This window comes from Carcharhinus amblyrhynchos, chromosome 31, assembly GCF_965287045.1.
Source record: "Carcharhinus amblyrhynchos chromosome 31, sCarAmb.v2.hapA, whole genome shotgun sequence".
Taxonomy (NCBI): domain Eukaryota; kingdom Metazoa; phylum Chordata; class Chondrichthyes; order Carcharhiniformes; family Carcharhinidae; genus Carcharhinus; species Carcharhinus amblyrhynchos.
In genome coordinates, this window is record NC_137354.1 from 6,040,089 (window position 1) to 6,064,569 (window position 24,481).

Here is a 24,481-nt window from a genome sequence, read left to right on the forward strand (position 1 = left end):
GTAAGGACGGTAGATTTCCTTCCCTAAAGGATATTAGTGAACCAGAGGGGTTTTTCCGACAATCAACAATGGTTTCATGGTCATCAGTAGCCTCTTAATTCCAGATTTTCTTTATTGGATTCAAATTCCACCATCTGCCGTGGCGGGATTCGAACTCGAGTCCCTGGAACATTAGCTGAGTTTCTGGATTAATGGTCTAGCAATAATACCAGTCGGCCCTCACCTCGCCTCATTTGCATAAAAATCCAAACACAAAGCGCCCACTCAATCCGAAAGAATCTTCCTACTTTCCTTAGCCTGAAGAGGATTGATGGTTGCTGTGTTTTCCTGTGTTGTAGGCTTCAGTGTTGGGCAGGTGACAGCCACGGACGCAGATGTTGGTGTGAACCAACAGCTGAGGTATCGGATAGAGGGAGGCGCCCAGGATAAGTTTACCATTGACCCTCGCAGGGGTATTATCAAAGTGGCCAATGGCGTAACAGTGGACCGAGAGGAAAGGGGCTCCTACACACTCGTCATCATAGCGACGGATCGAGGTACCCCGTCATTGTCAGCCAGTGCCACGGTGAACGTTGTCATTGATGATATTAATGATTGCCGCCCCGAATTCACCAACCCTGTCCAGACTGTGAGCGTCAGCGAGTCAGTGAGCATTGGTGCCGTCATTGCCAACATCACCGCAACAGACCGGGACCTGCGACCCCAGCTGGAGTATTACATCATCGAGCTTGTTGCTAAGGATGACACTGATGTGGAGGTACAGGAACAGCAAAGGGCCTTTGACATCAATTTTCAAACAGGTAAGCTTGACGAGGGACAGGAGTGGAAAGTGCTGGAAACACTCCTGGTCCGGCAGTCCTGAAGAACGATCCATGCCCTGAAACATCAACTCTGGACAGAATTCTCCAGTCCACCCCACGGTTGGGATCTTCCTGACCCACCAAAGTTGACCCCCGCCACGGGTTCACTGACGGCAGCATCGGACAGGAATCTAAATCGACACCAACTTTGGCTGGACCAGGAGATCCCATTGGCAGCTGGTGGCCAGACGAGGCATTTCTGCCTTGGGAAAACCCACCATGGAGAATGGGGGTGGGAAGGGTGGTTTGAACGCTGGAGAATTGCGCCCTCTGTTTCTCTCCCCGTTGCCTGACCTGCTGAGTATTTCTAGATTTCCTATTGCTATTTCAGAATTCTAGTGAATGTAGCTATTTCCTTACGCTTTTACAGTCACAGAATAGAATCATAGAATCCCTACATTGCAGAAGGAGACCATTCGGCCCATCGAGTCTGCGCCAACCACAATCCCACCCAGGCTCTGTTCCTGTAACCCCATGCATTTACCATAGCTGGTCCCTCTAACACTAAGGAGCAATTTATCATGGTCAGTCAACCTAACCTGAATATCTTGAGTGTGTGGGAGGAAACTGGAGCACGCGGAGGAAGCCCACGCAGACACTGGGAGAATGTACGAACTCCACATAGACAGTGAGCCAAGCCGGGAATCGAACCCATGTCCCTGATACTTGAGGCAGCAGTGCTAACTACTGCACCACCATGCTACCCCTAAGGACATTGGGCATTGTATTTTTAAAAATACATAATCCTATGAAAGAGATGTGGGGGTTAGGTCGATTGGCCATGCTAAATTGACCCTAGTGTCGGGGGTAAAGCTTGGGAAAATACATGGGACCTGGGTGGGATTGTGATCAGTGCAGATGTGACAGGATGAGTGGCCTCCTTCTGTACTGTAGGGATTCTATGATTCTAAGATAAGCAAACCAGTACAGAAATAATGAGAGGAAGAGAGAATCGGCTGCTCCTCGAAGCTGAGACGACTGCTGATCACAAAGAGGATTTTAATCTAATGATCTGGATCACTTGTCACAATGGAGGACATCCTTCCCAAGGAAGGAAAGGTTCAGTTATCGTGCACCCATTCACTGATTATAGGCTGCACTCGAGGCACACAGAACATTTATCCCATTAACAATGTTTGTTGTTGTTTTTATCCAGGTGCTGTGTTTGTAAGAGCCCCTTTGAACAGGGAGCTGGTAGCTACCTACGAGCTCACGATATCAGTACACGACAACGCCAGTGATGTTATCAGCCATTCTGTCAGTGTTCCCAATGGTAAGATTTTCTCACTCGGTTTGTGTGTTGTCAGTGAGAAGAGCGCAGTTGACGTAGGAATTGATGTGTCTTTATTTCTGTCCAGTGAAATGCTTTGAAAATGAGCTTTTGGAATAAATCTTTTGAGTTTAAAGAATAGCAAAGGCCCACTAAATTGGAGCCTGGCATGAGAGTGGAGGGTTGTTGCCCTGTGATGAAATCCTGAGTAAATTATGTCTATGTTCTCTGGAATTTAGGAGAATGAGTCATAGAGCCATCGAGGTTACAGCATGGAAACAGGCCCTATGGCCCAACTTGTCCATGCTGCCCAGTTTTTACCACTAAGCTTGCCCCAGGTGCCTGCGTTTGACTCATATCCCTCCATACCCGTTTTACCCATGTAACTGCTTTTTAAAAGACAAAATTGTACCCGCCTCTACTACTGCCCCTGGCAGTTCGTTCCAGAACCATAATGAGAGGCGATCTCATTGAAACAGTTAAGATTCTGAAGAAGTTTGACAGGTTAGATGCTGAGAGGTTTGTTCGCTTGGCTGGGGGAGGAAGGTGGATTTGAAGCCCTGGATTAATCACGATGGTATGATTGCAAAGAGCTGCCTTGGAGTGCTGAGTGCTCTCCTTCTGCTATTCACCGAGGAGGAAGTGAGGCATTCTTGTCATAGAATCCCTACAGTGCAGAAGGCGGCCATTTGGCCGATTGAGTCTGCACCGACCAGAATCCCACCCAAGCCCTATCCCTATAACCCCATGCATTTACCCTAGTTAGTCCCCCTGACAGTAAGGGTCAATTTAGCATGGCCAATCCACCTAACCTACACATCTTTGGAGTGTGGGAGGAAACCGGAAGAAACCCACGTAGGCGCAGGGAGAACGTGCAGACTCTGCACAGACAGTGACCCGAGGCTGGAATTGAACCCGGGTCCCTGGCGCTGTGAGGCAGTAGTGCTAAGCATTGTGCTGACCTTGTTTTACTCAACTTTATTGAGCTGTTGTGCTATCAGGAAGATAGGGTTAGAACTATCTGTTAGCTGTTAGATGAGAGACAATGAACAATATTGATAGTAAATCCTTTTCAAGAGTGTTTGAGCCAAAAGTCAGCACTCTGAGGGTAGATATTGAAATAATCCTGGAGCAGGATCCAATGAGATTGATTGAATCAGCTTGTACACCAACAGCTGTTTAGATGTTTAATTCCATTCCAATTTAACTTGCTTATGCTGGTTTGTAATTTCCTCAAGACGGAACAATATCTAATATGTTTAAAATGTGAGGGAAGGCATCAGATAAGGGGAGGCGATGGCCTACTGGTATTATTACTAGATTATCAATCCAGAAACTCAGCTGATTACCCGGGTTCGAATCCCACCACGGCAGATGGTGGAATTTGAATTCAATAAAAAAAAATCTGGAATTAAGTATTTACTGATGACCATGAAACCATTGTTGGAAAAACCCATCTGGTTCACTAATGTCCTTTAGGGAAGGAAATCTGCCGTCCTTACCCTGGTCTGGCCTACATGTGACTCTGGAGCCACAGCAATGTGGTTGACTCTCAACTGCCCTCCAAGGGCAACTAGGGACGGGCAATAAATGCTGGCCAGCCAGTGACACCCATGTCCCATGAAGGAATTAAAAAAAAGTCCTACAACAATCTCAGGACTGGTACCCAACAACTAAGTGACTGCATTAACAGGGAGAACGGTTGCATCTTAATAGAAGGTGAGTTTACAGAAGCATATAAAATGGTGGAGGCTATCAGAAAGGATAAATTGGAACCGTTATCAATACAAGGTGACAAAGGGGCACAAACATCAACTGAACAAGGCAAATTTAGGATTAAAATCAGAAAATTCTGATTTTTCTTATTCTTTTATAGAGTGTGCATGTCACTAGTAAGGTCAATATTTGTTGCCCATCCCTGATTGCTCTTGAACTGAGTGACTTACTCAGTCATTTCAGAGGGCAGTTAACAGCCAACCACATTACTGTGGCTCTGGAGTCACATGTAGGCCAGACCAGGTAAGGACAGCAGATTTCCTTCCCTAAAGGACAATAGTGAACCGGACAGGTTTTTGATTGATGATACTCGATCATGGCCATTATTACTGAGTCAAGCTTTTCAATTCCAGATTTATTAATTGAATTTAAATTCCACCAGCTGCCATGGTGGTATCTGAACCCAGTGACCCTAGAGGATTAGCCTGGGGCCTCTGGATAACCAGCCCGGTGATTTCACAGTGCAGTCAATAATAAAATGATGGGGAGGAGCCGGCATTGGCCTGGGGTGGGCACAGAAAGAAGTCTCACAGACCAGGTTAAAAACCAGGTGACTCACCTGATGAGAGAGCAGCACTCGTGATTCCAAATAAACCTATTGGACTTTAACCTGGTGCTGTAAGACTTCTTACAATAATAAAATGGACTGTCAGTGAGGATTGCAGAGCGGATAACCCTGTGATCATTTAAAGACAATATGTCAGTTTGGTGCAGTGCAAGACAAATTTACAGCTGATGTTAAGAAGATCATCACAAAGTTGAACTATGTTGGGATGGTACTGTCCACACAGGGGAATGGAAATATCAGAAATAGAAGCTAAAGTAGGCGATATGGGGCCTACTCCATCATTTAGTAAGATCGTGGCTGGTCCATCTCAACGTCACTCCATTAAATCCATTTATTTCTTTGGCCTATTTCAGCAAAGCTAACTGTAAATGTCCTGGATGTGAATGACAATCCTCCTCGGTTCAGGCCGTTCGGGGTGAATATTTTCACGGAGAGGATTCTGGAAGGAGCAACGGCTGGGACGACGTTGCTCTCTGTGTCGGCCGTAGATCCTGATAAAGGCCCCAATGGACTGATCAACTACGAACTTCTGAATCTCCCCCTTGGGGACTACATCAGACTGGAGGATCCTGCAGCAGGTGAACACTGGGGAGAAAATACTCTGTTAATCTTAGGTCCCGAGTAGATCACAACACATTTCCCATCATTGAACCTCATCTGTTGCAGTTTGCCCAACTCAGTTAATCTATCAAGGTCCCCCTGCAATTTTCTCCCATCAATGCCATTCACTAGCTTGCTCCCTTTGAAATTTGGTGTTTGTGTGTCTGTTGTGATGAGTGCAAAATGAAAAACTTCAGCAGCATGTGTATTCTTCAGAAATATTTAACTTGGTGTCCTCAACAAATTGGATATGCAAAATGCAGTGTTATTTGCAGTGACTGTGTCGATGTTTATGGGGATTCAGCACAGAAATAGTTTGAAAACTTGTGGTTTGAGCCCCAAACGGGGATTGGTGCATTGCAGAGCTGATATCATTTGAGCAATTATCTTTTTAATACTCTCTATACCCATCTTCCCTTCTCCCACAACCCACCCACCCCATTCCCATTCCCATTCCCACTTCTCCTGGCAGGGAAAATAGTTGCGAGCAGGACGGTGGATTACGAAGAGGTGCAGTGGTTAAATTTCACGGTGCGGGCTGTGGATCATGGATCACCACCTCGATCTGTCGAGGTTCCAGTTTATTTACAGATTGTGGACGTCAATGACAACAATCCTGTCTTTGTGGAGTCTTCCTACCAGGTAACTGTGTCATCCCTGTAAGCCCCATGTAACCAGGGTGGCACGATGGCACAGTGGGTTAGCACTGCTGCCTCACAGCGCCAAGGATCTGGGTTCAATTCCTAGCTTGGGTCACTCTCTGTGTGGAGTCTGCACATTCTCCCCGTACCTGTGTGGGTTTCCTCCAGGTGCTCCGGTTTCCTCCCACAATCCAAAGGTGTGTGGGTTAGGTTGATTGGCCATGCTAAATTGACCTTTAGTGTCAGGGAATTAACAATAAAATGTGTAGGGTTATGGGAATAGGGTCTGGGTGGGATTGTGCTTCGTGTAGACTTGATGGGCCGAATGGCCGCCTCCTGCAGTGTGGGGATTCTATGATTCTGTGATTCTATGAACTCATGACTAATCATCATATATCAGGAAGAGGCAATGATGTAGTGGTACTGTTACTGGACTAGTAATCCAGAGACCCAAGGCTCTGTTGACCTGGATTCAAATCCCACCGTGGCAAAATTTGAATTCAATAAAAAAATTAAAATCTGCAATTCGTGGTCGAATGATGACCATAAAACGATTGTCAATTCTTGGAAAAATCCATGTGGTTGGCTGATGTCCTTTAGGGAAGGAAATCTGCCACCCTTGCCTGGCCTGGTCTCCGTGTGACTCCAAAGCCACAGCAATGTGGTTGACTCTTAACTGGCATTTCAGTTGAAGGCAATGAAGGACGGGCAATAAACACTAGCCCAGCCAACAGTGCCCACAATTAATAAAGAAAAGGTGGAGGAGGTGGTCAAGAAGGCGTATGGTGTACTGACCTTCATTCATCGAGGGATTGAGTTTAGGAGTCGGGAGGTAATGCTGCAACTTTATAAGACCCTTGTCAGACCCCACTTGGAGTACTGTGCGCAGTTCTGGTTGCCTCACTATAGGAAAGACGTGGCAGCTATTGAAAGGGTACAGAGGAGATTTACAAGGATATTGCCTGGATTGGGAGGCAGGCCTTATGAAGATAGGTTGAGGGAGCTGGGACTCTTCTCCCTGGAGAGACAAAGGTTGAGAAGTGATCTGATAGAGGTTTATAAGATGTTGAGAGGTGTAGATAGGGTGGATTCTCAGAGGCTATTTCTCCAGGCTGAAATGGTCGCTAAGAGAGGACACAGGTTTAAGGTGCTGGGAAGCAAGTACAGAGGAGATGTTAGGGGTAAGTTTATCACTCAGAGGGTGGTGAGTGAATGGAATCGGCTGCCGTCAGTGGTGGTAGAGGCGAACTCGCTGGGGTCTTTTAAAAGACTTCTGGATGAGTATATGGGATTTAATGGGATTGGGAGTTACAGATAGTTCTATGGCTTGGTAGGTATGGATGTGATCAGCGCAACTTGTGGGCCGAAGGGCCTGTTTGTGCTGTAGTGTTCGATGTTCTATGTTAAAAGAGAATTGGAAATTGGCCCCTCAAACCTGCTCACCCCATTCAGTAAGATCATGGTGAAACTTCCACTTCAGTTCTACTGCTGTCCCATCCTATCGCCATATCCTGAAGTATTTAAAAAAGCTGTCAATATCAGTCTTGAATATGCTTGTGATTAAGCATCCACAGCCCTTCTGGGGTAGGCGTAAGTGTGAAAAATCCTCCTCATCTCTGTCCTAAGCAGCTGACCCCTTATCCTGAGAGTGTGTGACCACCCGACCGCCCCCCATCCAATTCTTCAACCAGGTAAAACAGCCTCTCAGCATCAACCCTGTTAAAACCCTCCAAGAATATACATCACAGCATTCTTCTTATTGGCATTGTGGCAGTGTCTTCGAGAAATGCGCAAAGTGTTCTGATGTAGGCTGAATAAGCAGAATGCAGGAACAATACCCAACCGTCCCAAAACCAGACATTATTCTCCCAGGGGATCTGGACACTGCTCCCCAGGTAGACTAAGCACAGGAGTGAAGAGACCATTCTCAGACTGCAGGAGTTATGGGAATCTGTTAACTAAAACAGCGACCGAAACCTCACATTGTGTGCACTCTACAAAGCAGCAAACGACAGAAAGAGATCACCAGACTTGCGATTGAAACAAGAACCAGAAAGTGTTATTTTCCCAAATTTCAAGTTTAAAACGTGCTTGCCTTCTGCTGCTGAGGGATGTGACTTCAGCAGTGCTGAGGTCAGCTCAGTGAGGTATTCTGAAAAGTTCAGGAATTAACCCATCGCACCCCACACAACAAACCGTTGATGATACATTTGGGTGGTCACATTTGTTCACTGATTTGCTGCCAGAAGTTCTAACCCCTTTACCCGGTCAAAATCAGAAAAGCTGCTCACTCCACCAAAAAAATCCCTCACGCTCTACATTCCGGGGATGAGGTCCTGTGAGCTGCCAATTTCAGCACTGGCATCAGAATAGGTGGCAAACTGGCACAGTGATTAGCACTGCTGCCTCACAATGTCAGGGACCCGGATTCAAATGCCAGCTTGGGTCACTGTCTGTGCAGAGTTTGTACGTTCTCCCTGTGACTGCGTTGGTTTCCTCCGGGTGCTCCGGTTTCCCCCCTCAGTCCGAAAGACGTGCTGGTTAGGGTGCATTGGCTGTGCTAAATTCTCCCGCAGTGTACCCGAACAGGTGCCAGAGTGTGGCAACTAGGGGTTTTTCACAGTAACTTCATTGCAGTGTTAATGTAAGCCTACTTGTGACACTAATCAATAAGCTTTACAAACGTAGAAGCATAAAGCCATCTCCTATCCACAGTGCACTCATGGGGGTGGGTTGGGGTGGAGGTGCAGAGATTGACTTTGTGCAAACGTCAGAGATAAATAAGAGTGAACTGGCAGCCATCAGTCCCAACTAGGATTTCCACTGAAGTCAGAGTGAGTTAGTGACTGCTGACTGTGTACTCTTGGTACTCCCTGTACCACACACAAGGTCAGCAATTACTACCACACGCGTCGTAAAGTAACGTTAGCCTTTGCTGGTCGTTGTGGCTTCTGACTGTTCCCTCGCGATCATCTGCGGCTGACCTGTGGGCAGTTGGCACTAATTCATTTTCTCTTTCTCTAACTGGGCGATGATACAGAAGACAGTGCCTGAAGATACCTCCCTGGGCACTGTGATTCTCCAAGTTAGTGCCAAGGACGCCGATAACGACAGGTTCTCGCAGATTGAGTACAGCCTTGTGGACGGCGAGGGCAGGTTCGGAATCAATCCCACAACGGTAGGATCCATTTTACCAAGCAGGTTAAAATATCCGATTGAGGGAAGTATTTACCCCGGGGGCCTGAGCATCGCTGGTCTTTACGGCCCAAATGTAATTGCCCTTGAGAAGGTGGGGGTCTTTCTTGTACAGAGGCAATCCATACGATGGGGGTAGGTATACAGTGCTGTTCCAGGGTTTAGAATTGGGTAGAATGCACAGCACGGAAATAGGCCATTTTGGTCCAACCAGTTCACGTCAGCCTCTGTGCTCCATTCCTGGGCTCAGCTACGAGTCGAACAAACAGCCAAGAAAATTGTCAGATTGCAATAAAACACCTCAGCGGGTCTGACAACATCTGTGGAGGGAGAATAGAGCCAACATTTCGAGTCTGGATGACTCTTCATCAGAGCTCACCACAGAGGATGTCAGACCTGCTGAGATTTTCCAGCATTTTTCAGTTTTTGTTTCAGATTCCAGCATCTGCAGTAGTTTGTGTTTATGTTTGTAATAAATCACCAACTGGTTGATTAATGTCCGTCAGGAGACAGGATTGCCGCCCATACCTGATCAGGTCTACACACCATTTGCCACCCCACTATCCAGGGTTGACTCAGTATCCCCGTCTCAGTGGTCCGCTCTGCTGTTATCATTCTCTATAAACAGAAGACCACCCCACCTTCTCAGAGCTGCTAGAGATGAGCAGTCAATGTGGATTTGCCCACACCATGCACATCCCCAAAATACATCTTCAAAAGGTTGCTCCTTATCTCGTTAATTAAGCTTGACTCTTTCTAGTTTTAACTTTGAGCTTTAGGTCTGTTACATCCGTGTCTACATTATGAAATTATGCAAAGAGACCCATCATACATGTCAACTATTCAAAAGAGATTCCCAATTTGTTCCATTCCCCTGCCCCCTCTACCCCTCGCCCAATAACCCAGCAAATCTCCCCTTCAAGTATTTGTGCAATGAACCATTGTAAGTTATTACCGAATCTGCTTCCACCAACCTTTCAGGCAACGCGTTCCAAATGTGCTCAGAAGGAGGCAGTAGCAGAGTGGTACTGTTGCTGGATTTGTAATCCAGAGACACAGAGTAATGCTCTGGGGATCCAGGTTCAAATCCCACTACGGTAGATGGTGAAATGTAAATTCAATAAAAATCTGGGATTGAATGTTCAATGATGACCATGAACCCAGTACTGATTGTCAGAAAGACCCATCTAGTTCACTAATGTGAGCAGCATGGTGGCACAGTGGTTAGCACTGCTGCCACACAGTGCCAGGGACCCAGGTTCAACTACACCCTTGGGTCGTTGTCTGTGTGGAGTTTGTACATCCTCCCCATGTCTGTGTGGGTTTCCTCCAGTTGCTCCAGTTTCCTGCCATAGTCCAAAGAAACATGGATTAAGTGGATTGACCATGCTAAATTCACCCTAGTGTTAGGGGATTAGCAGGGTAAATATGTGGGGTTACGGAAATAGGGTTTGGGTGGGACTACGGTCGGTGCAGACTCGATGGGCCAAATGGCCTCCTTCTGCAGTGTAGGGATTTTATGTCCTTTAGGGAAGGAAATCTGCCATCCTTACCAGGTCTGGCCTACACGTGACTCCAGAGCCACAGCGATGTGGTTGACTCTCAAATGCCCTCTGAAAGGGGAGATAGGGATGGGCAACAATTGCTGGCCCAGCCAGCGATGCCCATGTCCCGTTAGATAAATTTTCAAAAAGGATGACAACAACATGCTGCCCAAAAATCATCTGACCTCTGGTCCTCTTCCCAATCACCCTCAATCCCTCCTGCCAGTGGGAACAATGCTCCACATTTACTCCAGGAAAATCCTTCATGATTTTGACCACTTAGATTCCACCTCCTCGAAACATTCCCTGCAACACCAAGAAGAACCCCAGTTTCTCCAGCCTCTCCACAAAAGCCAAGGTCTTTCAATCCCACACTCGTATTTAAATTACGTGAATAATTTAAATGTTATTAATTTGATGAAGCACTTTTCAATTAGACAGTTAGGTGTGACTGAGCTGTTAATGTGGATGATAATGCACCAAGGAGTTGTGTTCTGCTGTGTTCATGGGATTGAGTGCAATGGTTAAAAGGTGAAGATTATTGTATCTGAGTTAAGATTGCAATGATAATTATTTGTGCTCTTTGTGCAAAGGGGGATGTCTACATTCTGGCCGCACTTGATCGGGAGAGAAAAGATCACTACACACTAACGGCTGTTGCCAAGGACAACCCAGGTGATAATCCAAGCAATCGCAGAGAGAATGCTGTCCAGGTAACTCCATCACACCTCCCTGTCAGGCAATTCCCATTATTTCCAACTCTTGGTGTACCTACAAGGTGGGGGGTTTATTACACATTTACCCTCTAACTCTGAACCCTCTAAGATCACTACTCTCGATGCAGGAAGGATATATGGTCCTTGGAGAGGGTGTGGCGTTGTGCTGCAGTGGCCATGGGGTTGTGCTGCAACTGTACAGGACCTTGGTGGGACCACATTTGGAATATTGTGTGCAGTTCTGGTCACCTCACTATAAGAAGGATGTGGAAGCATCAGAGAGAGTGCAGAGGAGATTTACCAGGATGTGACCTGGTTTGGAGGCTAGGTCTTATAAGGAAAGGTTGAGGGAGCTCAGGCTTTTCCCTTTAGAGCAGAGGAAGATGAGAGGCGACTTAGTAGAGGTTTATAAGATGATGAGGGAGACAGAAAGATGGACGTGCAGAGACTATTTCATCGGGTGGATGTAGCTGTTACTAGGGGGGCATAACTATAAGGTTCATGGTGCGAGATATAGGAGGGATGTCCGAGGTAGATTCCTTACTCAAAGAGTGGTTGGGGTGTGGAATGCACTGCCTGCTGTGATAGTGGAGTCAGACACTTTAGGAACTTTCAAGCAGTTATTGGATAGGCACATGGAGCACCAGAATGATAGGGAGTGGGATAGTTTGATCTTGGTTTCGGATAAAGCTCGGCATAACATCGAGGGCCGAAGGGCCTGTACTATGCTGTACTGTTCTATGTTCTAGGGTGCAAAGCAGAACCACCAAAATAATAGCAAGACTAAAAGAATTACATTATTAAAGCCTAGGCTTGTATTCCTCTGAGTACAGATGATTGTGGTATGATCTAGTTGAGGTCTTTAAGATGATTAGGGGCGTTTAGAGGGCTGATCAGGTGAAACAACCCCCTCTGGCAAGGAAGGGGGTGGCGGGGGTCTCCAGAATAGAGACAGAAACTTCAAATTGGATGCTGGCCATTCAGCAATGCTGTCAGGGAGCACTTGTTCGCACAGGGGGGAATGAAAATCCGGAACTTTATCCACACCTCCACCCCCCCCCCCACACACTAGTCCACCCCCAAGAGCTGTTGAGGTTGGATTACAATTGAATACTTATAATCCAATAGCGAAATCTCTCATGTGTCAGCAAGACACATAAATATGCAGATATGGATCATCCATGATGTAACTGAATGGCGAAACATCCTCAATAAGCAGAACATCCTCTTCCTGTTGCTAGATTTTTGTTGTAATAAAATGAGCAAAGTACTGTGGAATCTGGAACAAGAAGAGAAGATGCTGGGAAAACTCAGCAGGTCCTGCAGCATCTGTTGGGGGAGAAAGCAAAGTTAACGTTTCAAGTTCTTTGACTCTTCATCAGAAGTTGGAGGGAGGGAAAATGTGCTCGGGCTATGAGAAGTTGCAACAAAATGTAGCAACTTTAAGGATAGTGGCAATATTCATTGTCCTGGTTCCCAACACCATCGGCCATCTGTCCAATACCTCAGCCTACCCCAGTCACCCCTAGCCTCATATCTCCTCCCTCGCTCGCCTGCATCTTAACTCTAGCCCACTCTCTGGAACTCCCACCCAAAGCCCCTTGATCTCACCACTGTGCTCTGCGTGTCCATCTCAACATCCATCTTTTCAGCCAAGCTTTCATTCTCCCCGCCTAACCACCTCCACCCCCCCCCCCCCAAAAAGGTCAGCATACTTTCACCCTTAACCTTTCAGTTGAAAGCATGTAAAAGTTGCAAAATGATGTTTAGAACGGAGTTGAGGAGGAACTTCTTCTCTCAGAGGGTAATGAATCTCTGGAATTCTCTGCCCATTGAAGTGGTGGAGACTATCTCGTTGAATATGTTAAAGTCACGGGTAGATAGATTTCTGATCAATAAGGGGATTAAGGGTTATGGGGAGCAGGCAGATAAGTGGAACTGATCCACTTCAGATCAGCCATGATCTTATCTAATGGTGGGGCAGGCTCAAGGGGCTAGATGGCCTACTCCTGCTCCTATTTCTTATGTTTTATGAGTAAACACAACAGCCCCACAGCACGTAACAAAGATAGAGAAGAGGAGGCAGGCTAGAGTGAATGTTGGACCCTTAGAGGATGAGAGGGTGGATTTAGTGGTGGGAGATGAGGAAATGGCTGAGGCCTTAAATAAGTTTTTTGCCTCAGTCTTCACGGAGGAGGACACGGATAGTTTGCCGGATATTAAAGATAGAAGGATGGTAGGAGTTGAGGGCCTGAATGCAATTACTGTCACTAGAGAGTTAGTGCTTGATTGACTAGCGGGACTGATGGTGGACAAGTCCCCAGGACCGGATGGAATGCATCCCAGGGTTCTGAAGGAAATGGCAGAGGTGATAGTGGATGCCTTAGTGATTATTTACCAAAGTTCACTGGATTCCGGGGAAGTGCCGGAAGATTGGAAAACAGCTAATGGTACACCGCTGTTTAAAAAAGGTAGCAGACAAAAGGCAGGGAATTATAGGCCGGTTAGTTTAATGTCTGTAGTTGGAAAAATGCTTGAATCCGTCATCAAAGAAGAAATAGCGAGGCACCTAGAAAGGAATGGTTTGATAGAGCAGACGCAGCACAGATTCGTTAAGGGGAAGTCGTGTTTGACAAATTTATTGGATTTCTATGAGGATGTGACTAGTGCGGTAGACAGAGGGGAACCGATGGATGTGGTGTTTCTAGATTTTCAAAAGGCGTTTGGTAAGGTGCCTCATAAAAGGTTGCTACAGAAGGCTAGGATGCACGGAGTTGGGGGTAAGGTGTTAGCGTGGATAGAGGATTGGCTGTCTAATAAGAGGCAGAGAGTTGATATCAATGGGTGCTATTTTGATTGGCGGTTGGTGACTAGTGGAGTGCCGCAGGGATCGGTGCTGGGGCCTCAACTGTTTACCATTTATGTAGATGATCTGGAGGAGGGGGCTGAGTGTAGGGTGACGAAATTTGCTGATGACACGAAGATGAGTGGAAAAGCAAATTGCATGGAGAGTGTGGAAAGTCTGCAGAGGGATCTGCATAGGCCGAGCGAGTTGGCGAGGACCTGGCAGATGGAGTATAATGTTGGCAAGTGTGAGGTTATCCACTTTGGCAGAAATAATAGTGGGAGGGATTATTATTTAAAGGGCAAAAAGCTGCAGCATGCTACAGTGCAGAGGGACCTGGGAGTCCTTGTGCACGAGTCACAAAAACCCAGTCTGCAGGTGCAGCAGGTGGTTAAGAAGGCAAATGAGATGCTGGCCTTTATAGCGAGGGGGATAGAATATAAAAGCAGGGAGGTCTTGCTGCAACTGTACAGGGCACTGGTGAGGCCGCAGCTGGAGTACTGTGTGCAGTTTTGGTCGCCACACTTGTGGAAGGATATTTTGGCCCTGGAGGGAGTACAGAGGAGGTTCACTAGGCTGATACCGGAGATGAGGGGGTTGGACTATGAAGAGAGACTAAATAGACTGGGTCTGTACTCGGAGTTTAGAAGGATGAGGAGGGACCTTATAGAGACATATAAGATAATGAAAGAGATAGATAGGGTAGAGGTAGAGAGATTCTTCCCACTTAGAAAGGATAGCAGGACTAGAGGGCACAGGGTGGGGGGGGGGCGCAGTTTAGATCGGAGTTGAGGAGGAACTTTTTCACTCAAAGGGTGGTGAATCTCTGGAATTCTCTGCCTGTTGAAGTGGTGGAGGCTACCTCGCTAAATATATTTAAATCATGGGTAGATAGGTTTTTGGTAGGCAAGGGGATTAAGGGTTATGGGGAGAGGGCGGGAATGTGGAACTGAGCCACGACAGATCAGCCATGATCTTATTGAATGGCGGGGCAGGCTCGAAGGGCTAGATGGCCTACTCCTGCTCCTATTTCTTATGTTCTTATGTTAACAACACCTCACTAACAACACTTTATGGGCTGTGAAAGGAGTGCAGGGACATTATTTAAAGAAATTGAATGATTTTTAAGATGATTTGATATGATATATATTTTAAAATGTGAACATTGCTCAAACAATCGATACATTTGATTTATTGAACATGTTGCCACAGAGGTCCAAGTCAAGCAGGCACAGTGGTTAGCACTAGGGTCCCGGGTTCAATTCCCGGCTTGGGTCACTGTCTGTTCGGAGTCTGCATGTTCTCTCCATGTCTGTATGGGTTTCCTCCGGGTGCTCCAGTTTCCTTTCACAGTCCGAAAGACAAACTGGCCGTGCTAAATTCTCCCTCAGTGTACCCGAGCAGGCGGCGACTGGGGAGATTTTTTACAGTAACTTCATTGCAGTGTTAATGTAAGCCTACTTGTGAAACTAATAAATGCATTTTAAGACACTGGTTTGGTCATCAACATACCAAGAATTTCAAAATAGAATGAGGACCTGGAAAGGAATCACGATGTGATTCAATATTCCTCCTTCTCCTAAGATTCCAGAAACTTCTGTTTACGTGAGTCTTCCATTTATGAAAGATTGATATTTAGCACAAGAAGGGACAAATTATTCAAGTATTACTGTGAAGTAGAAGTAGCAGAAATTGTCACAATAATAAGTTGCATTGGATATATATATTGTTGACTTGACTCTCAGTATAATGCTCAACACTTTTCAGTGAATTTAAAATCGCAGTTGCTCTTGGAGCTTACATGGAGATGCAGCCTTTGACATTGAGTAATGATGGAATCTACCTGAACTGCTGGGTCAGGTATACTGAGAACTCAATTGATTATACATCATTCCCGTCAGCCTTTACATGACCGAGATTGTGATCTCACCATAGAGAGGAGGCTTAAACCTACATCCTTTTGACACGGAAGTCACAACACACCAAGCTGAGTCAAGCTGGTACGTCAGAGGTGTATCCTATGTTCTACCTCAACCTCAGACCACAAGCATAAGCGTCATCACATTGAAAGTCATCTCAAGTGGGTCCCAAGAACTCTAAAGCGAACATCGTGAGGTGCTTACTGAGTGGCACAGCGATCACAAACTTTGACCCTGAACCTCTGGAGCGTAGGAGGCTGAGGGGTGATCTTATAGAGGTCTATAAAATAATGAGGGGCGTAGATCAATTAGATAATCAATATCTTTTCCCAAAGGTAGGGGAGTCTAAAACTAGAGGGCATAGGTTTAAGAGAAAGGAGAGAGATACAAAAGGGTTCAGAGGGGCAATTTCTTTCATAGAAGGTGGTGAGTGTCTGGAACAAGCAGCCAGAGGCAGGTACAATTTTGTCTTTTAAAAAGTATTTAGACAGTTACATGGGTAAGATGGGCAAAGAGGGATACGGACCAAATACGGGCAATTGGGACTAGCAAAGGGGTTTAAAAAAAGGACGACATGGACAAGTTGGGCCGAAGGGCCTGTTTCCATGCTGAAAACCGCTATGACTCTATGACTCTGATCTGGATTGGAGCTAACCAAAGCTGATTGGATGAAAATTTGCTCTAACATAAGACTGCCCTGATCTAAGACAAGCTGCTGGAAAAAGTGGGAGCGTGCACCTTAATTTGCAACTACAGTTCATCTTTATGAGGTAGCCATGACCTATTGCATTTTGGAGAATCTTCTAACTCAGATGGCACAGTGGCACAGTGGTTAGCATTGCAGCCGTACAACTGTGGGGACCTGGGTTTGATTCCTGGCTCAGGTCACTGTCTGTGCGGAGCTTGCACACTCTCCCCGTGTCTGTGTGGATTTCCTCCGGATGCTCTTGTTTCCTCCCATAGTCCGAAAGATGTGTGGGTTAGATGCATTGACTGTGCTAAATTGCCCCTTAGTGTCCCGGGATGCATAGGTTAGAGGGATTAGTGGAATAAATATGTGGGGGTACAGGGATAGGGCCTGGGTAGGTTCGCAGTCAGTGTGGACTCCTTCTACACTGTAGGGTTCTATGATTCTATGAGTACTTGGCACTGAGCCATTTAAGGACAACATGAGGACAGGTGACCTAAAGCTTGGTCAAAAAGGTAAAGTAGAAGTTTATTTATACGTCACAAGTAAGGCTTACATTAACACAGCAATGAAGTTACTGTGAAATTCCTCTAGTCACCACATTCTGGCACCTTTTCGGGTCAATGCACCTAACCAGCACGTCTTTCAGACTGTGGGAGAAAGCTGGAGCACCCAGAGGAAACCCACGTAGACACGAGGAGAATGCGAGAGGTAGGTTTTAAGGGGAGTCTTAAAGGAGTAGGGGGAGAGTGATGGAAAGATTTAGGGAGAGATTTCCCGAGCTTGGGACCAAGTGGCTGGAGTCACAAGGGGATACTCAGGAGGCCAGAGTGGGAGAAGAGCAGAGATATCACAGAGTTTGGAAACACAGTGCAAGGAGGAGGCTATTTGGCCCATCATACCTGTACCTGCTCTCTGCAAGAGAAATCACTTGGGCCCACTATCTCCACCACTGATTCCCATCCCCCACCCTCTCCCCTACTTCTCTGCAAGCTTTTTTCTCTTTAGATAATGATCAAATTCCCTTTCAAAATCCACAATTGAATTTGCCTCCTCCACAGTCTGGGGCTTTGCATTCCAGATCCTTCAGGAGATTATGGAGCTCAGCAGACAGCGAGGCCATCGAGCAATCTGTAAACAAGGACAGGGACCTTAAGATGAATGTGTTGCCATTCTGAGAGCTATGGGCCAACAAACACAAAAATTCAGCACAAAATGTCGGTGTCACTTGTAAAAGCGGTGTGAGTGGCTGAAGGTGAAACCAAGGTTAAGGACTGATCTCTGGATTTGGGCACTCCCTCTTTTGAAGTATTATCTACGATTTCATGCTAACAAAAACCCTTGGCTCAACTCCACTGCTCGGCATGAATGATAAGCTAAGAACATGTGGCCTATAAATTCACACCATATTTTAAAAGATTTCATGATGAACTTGAAGAGGAACAGGATGCAGCAAGACACTTTCATCATCGTAATATCTCCATCCAAAGGTTCTTTCCTGTTCTGGAACATCTTCCCACGCCATTCTGCTTCTACAAATTGAAACATCAAGCAGGAAGGAACACAATTTCCTCATGACATCAGTGGGAGAGTTAAGTTTCAGAAGAGGTCACCAGGTGAAAACACATTTTAAATGTATTGCATAACATGTTGATTATGAAATGCACTTCATATACTGAGCTCTTCTGACTGGGCGTGAATGATCCAACATAAATATAAACTCTACAGATTAGATTGACTTCAGGATCAAGGTGAACTCATCCACGTAAGATGTTTCCAGTGATTTATTTCAATTTCAATAACCAGGGAATCATAGACAAAAGGCGGGTAACTATAGGCCGGTTAGCTTAACTTCTGTAGTAGGGAAAATGCTTGAATCTATCATCAAAGAAGAAATAGCGAGACATCTGGATGTAAGTTGTCCCATTGGTAAGATGCAGCATGGGTTCATGAAGGGAAGGTCATGTTTGACTAATTTGGTGGAATTCTTTGAGAACATTACATGTGCAGTGGACAATGGGGAACCTGTGGATGTGGTGTATCTGGATTTCCAGAGGGCATTTGTCGAGGTGCTGCGCCAAAGACTGCTACATAAGATAAAGGTGCATGGTGTTATGGGTAATGTATTAGCATGGATAGAGGATTGGTTAACTAACAGAAAGCAAAGAGTAGGGATAAATGGGTGTTTTTCTGATTGGCGATCAGTGACTGGTGGTGTGCCTCAAGGATCGGTGTTGGGACCACAATTGTTTACGTTTTGGAGTTGGGGACCAAGTGTAGTGTGTCAAAATTCGCAGATGACACTAAGATGAGTGGCAGAACAAATTGTGTTGAGGACGCTGGAAGTCTGCAAAGGGATATAAATAGTCTAAGTGGGTGGGAGAGGGCCTGGCAGATGGAGTACGATGTTGGTAAATGTGAGGTGATCCATTTTGGTAGGAATAACAGCAAAATGGACTACTATTTAAATGTTAAAAAATTGTAGCATGCTGCTGTGCAGAGGGACCTGGGTGTCCTTGTGCAAGAATCACAAGGAGTTGCTTTGTAGCTGCTGCAGGTAATTAAGAAGGCAAATGGAATTTTATCCTTCATTGCTAGAGGGATGGAGTTTAAAAACAGGGAGGTTATATTGCAGCTGTGTTAGGTGCCGGTGAGACCACGCATGGAGTACTGTGCACAGGTTTGGTCTCTTTACTTGAGAAAGGATATACTGGCACTGGAGGGGGTGCAGAGGAGATTCACTAGGTTGATTCCAGAGTTGAGAAGGTTGGCTTATGAGGAGAGACTGAGTAGACTGGGGCTGTACTCACTGAATTCAGCAAAATGAGGGGAGATCTTATTGAAACATATAAGATTATGAAGAGAATAGATAAGATAGAAGCAGGGAAGTTGTTTCCACTGGCAGGTGCAATTAGAACTGGGGGGCATGGCCTCAAAATAAGGAGAAGCAGATTTAGGACTGAGTTGAAGAGGAACTTCTTTACTCAAACGATTGTGAATCTGTGGAATTCCCTGCCCAGTGAATGAGGCTTCCTCATTGAACGTTTTTAAGGCAAGGATAGATAAATTTATGAACAGTAAAAGAATTAAAGATTATGGTGAGCGAGCGGGTAAGTGGAGCCGAGACACAAAAAGACCAGCCATGATCTTATTGAATGGCAGAGCAGGTTTGAGGAGCCAGATAGCCTCCTCTTGCTCCTAGTTCTTACGTTCTTATAACTGGAGTTCTATGTCCCACTCTCAGTAATCCTGGAAAGTTCTGCCCTTCCACTCTTTCACTGCCAACCACAAGATCCCAAGAGGCTGTGGGCACTGTGGCAACTGGAGCCCTCGAGGCCAACGTCGAATTGGAGAAAAGATTGATGGGTAACGGGATTAAGTGATTTGGGGCAGGGTCCAGTCAATGGAGCTGACATAGTGATCAGTCATAACCTAACTGAGTGACGCAGCAGGCTCGAGGGGCTGAATGGCCAACTGCATTTCCCATAGTTACTAATTCACATAAGATGTTTGCCAGCAGCAATCTTTCTACTTCGCCTTTGGAACAGGAGAGTAGGCCGTACTGTAAAAGTTAGGTTACAACAATTGCGAAAATTAAAGTGTCAAAAAACTCTGACAAGTGATGGAAAATGCTTGTCGGCAAATGAAGCCAGCGCTTACGTACTTATATTTGGATAAGCAACTAAACCTAGAACCTTGTGTTAGTTCCATAAACACTACCTCCAAGCTAGGCCACAGGATGGAAAATAAGATAATTCCATGCGGACATATTATGCTAATGAAAGATTAGCACGAGGCAGTTTTCTATTGGATAAGGGCAAAAAGCAATGATTGGTGGATATGAAAGATTAAAAAGTTGCTCACTTCTCATTTGCTGTAATAACTATAACTGCTAAATTGTTTGTACGCATCAACAGAACACATTGCAATGCACCACATTCTCACTTGTGCGCAAGTTATTAAAGCTTAGAAATTGAGTACTCTCTGGGTTTAAGTGTTGTTTTTACACATAGCCAATAACAGTACAATCCTAACACCCGCCCAGTCCCTCAATTCCATCATTTCTACTTTGACTTCACTTATCCCCATAACTCTTTATTCCCTTCGTATCCAGAACTGTTATCGATCCTGACCTTTCAATTACTCAATGACTGAAGAATTAAGCATTTAAAAGCTCTTGAATGAAGATGGCTGTGACCATCAGATGCCTATAAGGTGTACCTTAAGACTTGGCCTCCTGCCGTAGACTCTCTGCCTCCCTATCAAACTTCAGGAGCAGAACCAAGTGGCTAACTGCTTTACTCTATAACATAAGGCTTGTGTTTATATAGTACCTTTCACAACCTCAGGAAGTCCTAAAGTTCTTCAAAGCCAATACTTAGTGATGCAAAACCCTTAAGCCAAGCAGTTTCTTCCGGTCCTGCTGTGTTGAGTGCAGATTGGCCTCCATTGGGTCACTGAAGCACTTCTTGAATTGTAGCTGCTTCTGTGAAATGGGAAATGTGGCTGTCAATTTGTGCACAGCAAGCTCCCACAAACAGCAATGGGATAACGATCAGATTTTTTTGAACCTGGAGTACGAATACTGACTGCGGGACATCAGGAAAAAGCCCCAGGCTCCTCTTTGAAGTAATGACCCACCTGAGAGGGCAGGTACCCCATCAGTTTGGCTCCTCATCCAAATCATCAGCTGTTTGATTGGGCAAAGCCCCAAGAGCAGTGAAATCTCACCTCTTCCTCTGCCTGTTGGCATTCTAATGGACACCCAGCCAAAGGTCATTCTGCCTCCCTCGCTCTTTTTTTTGAAACATACTTAACCAATTTTATGTCAGGATCACGTCACTCATTTCTGAGAAGTGAAAGAGGAAGTGGTTACTTTTGCAATGTGTCAAACTTTACGCAGACAAATAACAAAACGCTTTGTACACTCTTCCAATTGATTGGCAGAGAGCACCAATCAGATTTGTCAGTAAGTTGTGCTTCTGTATTATCACCTATTTAAAGTTACAGGGGGAGGGGGGGGGTAGTGATTTCATGTCATTTCCCAATCCCATTGTTCCCTAAACTTTTAACAATCCTTGCCGAACCCCTCTTGGGGAGGTCCCAAGATCGAACTGTATCTACGTTGGTGACTTTCACAACCTCAGGATGTGTCAAAATGCTCTGTCACCAATAAAGTGCTTTTGAAGTGTAGTCACGGTTATAATGTGGGACGGCACAGTGGTTAGCACTGCTGCCTCACAGTGCCAGGGACCTGGGTTCGATTCCTGGCTTGGGTCACTGTCTGTGTGGAGTTTGCACATTCTCCCCGTGTCTGCCTGGGTTTCCTCCAGGTGCTCCAGTTTCCTCCCACACTCCAAAGATGTGCAGGTTGGGTTGATTGGCCATGCCAAATTGACCATAGTGTCAGAGGATTAACAGAGTAAATATGTGGGGTTACGGGAATAGGGCCTGGATGGGATTGTGGTTGGTGCAGACTCAATGGGCCAAATGGCCTCCTCCTGCACTGTATGATTGTATGATTCTATGGATTCCATGAATTATGACTCGGTCTGCAGACAGCAAGCTCTGACAAATGACTGTCTGTTCATCATCGGACAATCAATATTTCTGATATTGGTTAAGGGAAAAATATTGGCCAGAACATCAGAGAGAACTCCTCTGCCCATCTTCAAAGTAGTGCCATAGGGTCTTTGTCATCCTCCAGAGCAGATTGGAGCCTCAGCCCTGATGTTTGAGGAGGATAACAGAGAAGTACACGGTTCACTGTATTTTGCTTTGCAGGTTCTAGAGATTGGACTATCTGTGAAGCAAAACATCTGCAAAACTTTCCTCCAATCTCTAGTCGTCAGGAATAATCCCCGTGCACCTATTCATTCATATCACAGTTGCACAGTGATTACAACTCTAGACAGACTCTTCATCAATAAATATTGAGACATTGGCAGCTCGACTTAACAGTGTTAACCCTTGCAAAAGTGATTTATTATCACGTATTAGTATACAGTGAAAAGAATTGTTTCTTGAACATTATACAGACAAAACATACCATTTATAGAGAAGGAACAGTAAGTAGTCTCACGACACCAGGTTAAAGTCCAACAGGTTTATTTGATAGCATGAGCTTTCAGAGCTTTGCCCCTTCATCAGGTGAGAAAGGCCAACACTCTGAAAATTTGTGCTGCCAATAAACCTGTTGGACTTTAACCTGGTGTTGTGAGACTACTTACTGCGTCTACCCCAATCCAATGCCGGCAACTCCACATAATAGAGAAGGAAAGGAGAGTACAGAATGTAGTGTTACAGTCATTGCTAGGGTATAGCAAAAGATCGATTCAATATATGATAGGTCCATTCAAAAGTCTGATGGCAGCAGGGAAGAAGCTATTCTTAAGTCGGTTGGTACGTGACCTCAGACTTTTGTACCTTTTACCCGATGAAAGAAAGTGTAAGAGATTATGTGCTTGGGATCCTTGATTATGCTGGCTGCTTTGCCAAGGCAGCAGGAAGTGTAGACGGAGGCAGATTCACTCTCTCCCCGCTGTGGGGTCACCAGGAAGGGGACTTGTCTGGAAGAGCCATTTTGCCTATTCAAGACTGGCTTGCTGCAAATGAAAAGCAAAGCTGTGTTGGAACCTGGCCACATTGTTGAGGTTGTCTCTTTCTTTCACTCTGACTGCTAGCTCCGTGTATTTGTGCTCTACTTTTTGCTTGCTCCAGGGGTTTCCTCCTGCAACCCTTCTCTTCCCTGACTCCCCCTTCCCTTCAAGCTTTTGTTTTGTTTACTTTATTCCAATCCAATCAAGTCAAATTAAAGCCAATTCAGAGTCCCAACAAGTTGGGACATTCCCGATCCAAGCTGACAAGACAGGGCTCTCACCTCCTGTCTTGGGCTTGATCTACATGATCCAAGCTGATTGGAGTAGGTGTAGCTCCTCCTCCAAGGCTTGATCTCATTTGCATCTTAGCCAAAAGGCCAAGATGCTGCTTGAAAAAATTGCTTCAAATGAAGCTGAAATGCAAGCTGCCACATCAAAAGAGATGCAGTGGGTCTGATGCCACTTGGCTAAGGTGACACGTACTCTGAATTATGCTGTCGCTATCACATCCAGGTACAGCTGCAGCCAGAACCATTTGTGAACCGACTCGAGCTGCAGTTTGTCGCGCGGGCTAATGCAGCCATCATGTGTCTCTGCAGGTGCTGGTGACTGTTCTGGATGTCAATGACTATCGTCCCCAGTTCTCCAAGAATGTGTTCAGCACCAATGTTTATGAAAACGAGCCAGGAGGAACGTCTGTGGTAACCATGACAGCGACAGATCTGGATGAGGGTGAAAATGCGGTGTTAAAATATAGTATACAAGGTCCTGGTGTAGGTAAGAAACATAGTTATAGAATCCCTTTCTGGGAACAATGTACATTTTATTAGAATGTTCCTCTGCTCTTCAAAGCTCTTGATTTGTTGTCGCTCCCCCCACCACCCCCCCAAGGTGCTGCAAGATGGGTAGAGAATGGTGTCAATCTCTTCCCAAGTCTCCCCCACAGCATCTTGAGGCTTTATCTTTCTGCTCAGTGGCTTGAGGGAGTGATGGAGTAACTTGATTTGAGGGGCTTTCTTCTCCTTTTCTCTCAGGGTCCTCTGCCCTTCACTCAATATCTCCATTGGGGGAACATAGATGAGTTAGGGAGGCTTAGATACAAGATCATTCAGAGAGCGAGGCAACATCAGAGGCTGGCAAAACAAGAAATGATCCAGACCCAGAACAATTGAGGGATGTTGGAGATCCATACGGGATAGGGCCTGGGTGGGATTGTTATTGGTGCAAGCTTGATGGGCCGAACGGCCTCCTTATGCATTA

General features: G+C 45.7%; 2 protein-coding genes across 6 annotated transcripts in view; one reads left to right on the top strand and one right to left on the bottom strand.

The window, feature by feature from the left end:
* Positions 1-24,481, top strand: part of cdh23 (cadherin-related 23) — a 767,458-nt gene that overhangs the window by 691,449 nt on the left and 51,528 nt on the right. The window contains exons 46-52 of the mRNA XM_080215942.1: positions 339-800; positions 2,017-2,133; positions 4,828-5,052; positions 5,547-5,716; positions 8,756-8,893; positions 11,048-11,167; positions 23,821-23,998. Of these exons, the coding sequence (XP_080072068.1) occupies positions 339-800; positions 2,017-2,133; positions 4,828-5,052; positions 5,547-5,716; positions 8,756-8,893; positions 11,048-11,167; positions 23,821-23,998 (1,410 nt within the window). The remainder of the gene's footprint in view (positions 1-338; positions 801-2,016; positions 2,134-4,827; positions 5,053-5,546; positions 5,717-8,755; positions 8,894-11,047; positions 11,168-23,820; positions 23,999-24,481) is intronic.
* Positions 22,873-24,481, bottom strand: part of LOC145360597 (mitochondrial adenyl nucleotide antiporter SLC25A24-B-like) — an 82,741-nt gene continuing 81,132 nt past the window's right edge. For 3 of the 5 annotated variants that reach the window (XR_013889749.1, XR_013889746.1, XR_013889745.1), the window contains one exon: positions 22,873-23,943. The gene's annotated coding sequence lies outside the window, so the exon portion shown is untranslated. The remainder of the gene's footprint in view (positions 23,944-24,481) is intronic. The other 2 variants (XR_013889747.1, XR_013889748.1) reach the window with 2 other exon arrangements.